General features: G+C 71.0%; 1 protein-coding gene across 1 annotated transcript; it reads right to left on the bottom strand.

The window, feature by feature from the left end:
- Nucleotides 1-294: 294 nt before the first annotated feature.
- LOC118157177 (RING finger protein 145-like) lies at nt 295-3,906 on the bottom strand (the record flags this gene model as incomplete). Its single annotated transcript, XM_035311435.1, has 9 exons — nt 295-814; nt 963-1,319; nt 1,503-1,650; nt 1,841-2,023; nt 2,186-2,326; nt 2,457-2,632; nt 2,753-2,988; nt 3,315-3,406; nt 3,591-3,906. Coding segments are annotated over 9 exons (2,162 nt in total), but the record flags the coding sequence as incomplete, so codon positions are not given.
- Between the last annotated feature and the right edge of the window lie 283 nt (nt 3,907-4,189).

The following is a 4,189-nucleotide window of genomic DNA, read 5'->3' as shown; positions in this document are numbered from 1 at the left end:
CCCCCCCCCCCCGGCACGCAGGGCTGAGCAGGGCTGGATGCGGCCCCAGCCCAGCCCCATGGCGGGGTCCTGCCAGGCCCAAACGCGGGGCAGGGGCACGGGGGCGCAGCAGCTTCAGCTCCGGATTTATTGCAAAACCAGTCCGTGGGGCACGGCTTGGTCCCAGCCCCTGCACGCTGCGGGGCCCCAGAGACCCCAATCCTGGGGGGCCCGGAGACCCCTGGCACCGGGGGGCTGCTGGTGCGGGGTGCCCAGCGGTCTGCAGGAAGGGAGGGGATGGACGGGGATGGGGTGGGGTGTGCTAGGAGGGGGGGTGGCCACTGTGGATGTCCCCACTGTCCCCAGCACCGGGGTTGGGGCTGGCAAAGTGGTCCAGGCTGGCAGGCGAGGGCACCAGCTGCTGCGAGTCCTTGCTGGGGGGCCCGGCCCCGAGGGGCGCAGGGGGCACGGGGCTGGGACAAGGGTCCCCGTTGGGCCCCGTGGCTGCTTCTTCACCCAGGGCAGGGGTGCTGGGATGGGCAGGGAGGTGGGGGCTGCAGGCCCCAGCCCCGTCACCCTGGCATGCCCTGCTGTCCCCTGGGCCCGCGAGCACGCTGTCCCCAGGGGGCAGCCCGTCCTCCCGGGGCTGTGCTGGGGCTCCTCCGTCTGCCGGCACCTCCGGAGGCGCCGTCCCGATGTTGGCGTCCTCCTGGGGGGCTGCTGGTGTGACCTGCTGGTGGCACATGGGGCACGTGTCCTGCACGTAAAGCCACTTGCGGAGGCAGGCACCGTGGAAGAAGTGGCTGCAGGGGGTGATGACGGCCACCTGCATGTCCTGCGGGCAGAGAGGGGACGTCACCCGGCGTCACCCGAGGTGTAGGGCTGGGGAAAGGGCTGGCACGGGACCCCGGGGGTCTGCTCCAGCCCCCCCTGCGCTGGGAGGAGCAGCAGAAGGGGGCCCTCCCGGCGCTGCGGGGGCTCACCTGGAAGCAGATGGCACAGACGTCATTGTGGTCCCGCAGCTGCCCGCGCGTGGCCCTGGGCAGGGAGCTGATCTTCTTGGCGGCCTTGCGGCGCAGCAGGAAGCTCCTCCAGCCCGACTGGGCGCGCAGCCAGACGTTGAAGTAGGAGTGGATGATGATGACGGAGGCGCCCATCCAGCTCCACTCGCCGAAGAGGGACTCCCAGGTGCCGTAGGCCACCACGCACAGGGCCACCAGGAACTCCAGCACGCGGCTCACGGCGTTCACGCAGTAGATGATCTCGTCCATGCGCTCCAGCGGCGTGTCCTGCAGCAGCTCCACCATGAAGAGCGCGTAGATGAAGAGCGTGCCCATCACCTGGGGGGGGCAGCGGGACGCATGTGGCTGCTGCTGCCCGGCACACAGCGCGCCCCAACCCAACCCCAACCCTGGGAGCACGACGGGGACACGGCCGTGCTCCAAACCCCCAGGGAACCCAGGGCTGGGGAGCTCCTGGGGACACTGGAGGGGACGTGCACTCCCCCAGGCCCCCCCCCGGACCTGCAGGGAGGTGAGCATGCAGCTGGAGACCAGGATGAGCAGCCAGAAGTCCAGGTGGAAGAAGTGGGCGATCTTGTAGGCCATGAAGCAGGGGAAGACCAGCAGGAAGAGGCACATGCTGACGCCGCGGAAATGCTTCCAGAGGCTCCTGGGGGGGCGGCACGGCTCAGCCAGGGGGTGCCTCCCGGCCAGATGCCCCCCAGCAGCACCCTCTGCTGCCGGCCCCCTGCTCCAGCCACCTCTGGCTCTCTTCCTGCCCCGAAGCCAGCAGCTGCAGGCCGGGCAGAGGGGTGCAGGGCAGGGCCGCCTCCTGCTGCCCTTCCCCAGGCGACCTGTACCTGTTGCGGGAGGCCCCCAGCGCCAGCACGATGGGGTCAGCTATCTCGATCATGGACTGCAGCGTGGACGTCACCACGATGAAGAGGATGATGCTGAGGAGGAAGGTCCGCTGCAGGACCTGCAGGTCGAGCAGCCCCGTCTGCAGCGCCAGCAGCAGCAGCGTCACGCCCTCCGTCACCCCCCTGCCAGGAACAGGGCGTGAGGCGGGGGACCCCAACCCCCCAGCCCTCCTCGTCCCATGCTGGCTGCACCCCAGCCCCGGGATTGCTCCTGACACCCCCATCCCGTGCCGGGCTGGGACAGGGGACGCCCCGTGCCCACCCTGCGCCCCAGCCCGGGCTCACCTGTGCATGACGTTGCCGTTCTGGAAGGCGCCAAAGCCCAGCAGGTAAAACTTGCAGAGGTTGAGCACGCCCAGGGCCAGGTAGGAGACGGTGAAGGTGAGGCCGACGAGGGAATAAGGCGTGCTGCAGCACTCGGCCACGCTGCGAGGGAGCCGGGCTGAGCACAGACCCTGACAGTGCCCAGCACAGCCCAGAGAGTGCCCGGCCACATCCCTCCTCCTCCTCCTCCTGAAGCCAGGAGGGAGGAAGGCAGAGCTCAGCCAGCGCCTACCTGCTGAGCAGGACGAAGAGCAGACCCTGCTGGGCTACGGCGCTGCTGGAGGAGGCCAGCAAGGAGGAGAGCCGCAGGGAGAAGAGCACCAGCCAGAAGACGAGGAAGAGGAGGGGGACGGCCAGCTGGCTCCACAGGGACACCCCCAGCGCCAGCAGCCGGTACACCTCCATGGCCTGCGGGGCGGCACAGCGCAGCTCAGCGGGGAGCCTGCCCCGTCCTGCCCCAAGCAGGGGGACAAGGGGTCTTGGTGGGCAGGGGACAGCCACGGCGGCGGGTCCGCAGACCCCCCTTACCTGCATGATCTCGTGGCAGGCGGCGGCAGCCAGCTGGAAGGGGACGAGGATGTGGGAGCTGAGCACGTAGAGCACCTCCATGCCGGTGCAGATGGCAGCGAAGGTGTTGGCCAGGGGCAGCGCGTGGAGGGGGAAGCCGCAGAGCCGGGCCAGCACGGGCAGCAGCGGGGCGGCGAAGAGCCAGGCCTGGCGGGTCCTCATCAGGAGGGCACAGAGGGTGCAGACGCAGACCTGGCCTGCGGAGGGGACACGGAGGGTGCTGAGTCCCCGCAGCACCCTGACCACGGAGCCCCCAGCTCCAACCGAGGGCAGGGGGCTCGGGGAGACACCGAGCTGGGGCACGCGCAGCACGCCCGGCCACAGCGGGACAGCAACACCCCGAGACTGCCAGAGCCAGGCACTGGGGGGGCTCAGCCCTTCCCCTGCGAACACGGGGGCAGACCTGGGGTGTGCCCCCGGACGTGTCACTCCAGCACGCCTCTGCCTTGTCCCCTGTCCTGCGGCCGTTCCCCGCCCTTCTGGTGCCACTGTCCCCACGCTGGGGGTCCCAGGGCTGGCTCACCTGCGAGGGCAGTGGTGAAGCGTCCAAGCGCGGCGGCGTCGCTGTACACAGCGCCCTGGAACCCGTGCTCCAGCTCGCGGCGGACGTAGTCACTGCACGGGGAGAGGCTCAGCACCCTGACACGTCCCCGCACCCCAACACAACCCCTCCGGCCACCCCCGGGGGTGGGCACTCACTGCGCCCCGCAAACAGCCCCGCTGCTGCAGCCCCCCCCAAGTGCCCCCAGCCCACCACGGCGCTGTCCCCCCTGTGTCCCCCCGCGTGGCCAGGGCTCACCTGGCCGCCTGGTGCCCCGCACAGAGCAGCAGCGCCGTGAGCAGGTGGAGGTAGAGCTTGACCAGGGAGCGCACCGGCAGCACCAGCAGCACCACACACAGCACGTGCCCTGCGGAGAGGAGCGGGTGAGAGCCCTGCCGGTGGGTGAGAGCCCCGCCAGCCCGGCCCCGCCGCTCGGGGACCCCCCGGGCACGGCACACACGCAGCCCCCATCCCACGGGATGCTCACAGCCGGGGAACTCTGCCCATCCCCTCCCAACATTTTGGGACTGGGCAAGCTGCGAGGAGCCAGGGCCGAAGTTTGGCTTCCCGGGTGCTGCGAGCACAATCGGCCACCCGCGGTGACAGGCTGCTGCCACCAGGCCCTTCTGCGCCTCGCGCCCACACGGGGCTGATCTCAGCACCCCCCAGGGCAGCCCCAGCACCCCGCTGAGCGATGTCCCCTCGCGGGGAGCCGGCCATGTCCCTGGTGCCACCGGAGCCACCCGCGCCGTAAGGCCCCGTCCCACTTTGCCCACACCGGGGCCGTGGCACAGGCCCCGCAGCAGCACCCACGCCCCACGGCCGGCACCTCGCTCGGTGGCGGGGCTGTCGGGGGG

This window comes from Oxyura jamaicensis (assembly GCF_011077185.1).
Source record: "Oxyura jamaicensis isolate SHBP4307 breed ruddy duck chromosome 4 unlocalized genomic scaffold, BPBGC_Ojam_1.0 oxy4_random_OJ67435, whole genome shotgun sequence".
NCBI classification, from domain to species: Eukaryota; Metazoa; Chordata; class Aves; order Anseriformes; family Anatidae; genus Oxyura; species Oxyura jamaicensis.
Note: the sequence above shows the minus strand (reverse complement) of the source record. Positions and strands in the feature narration are given on the sequence as shown.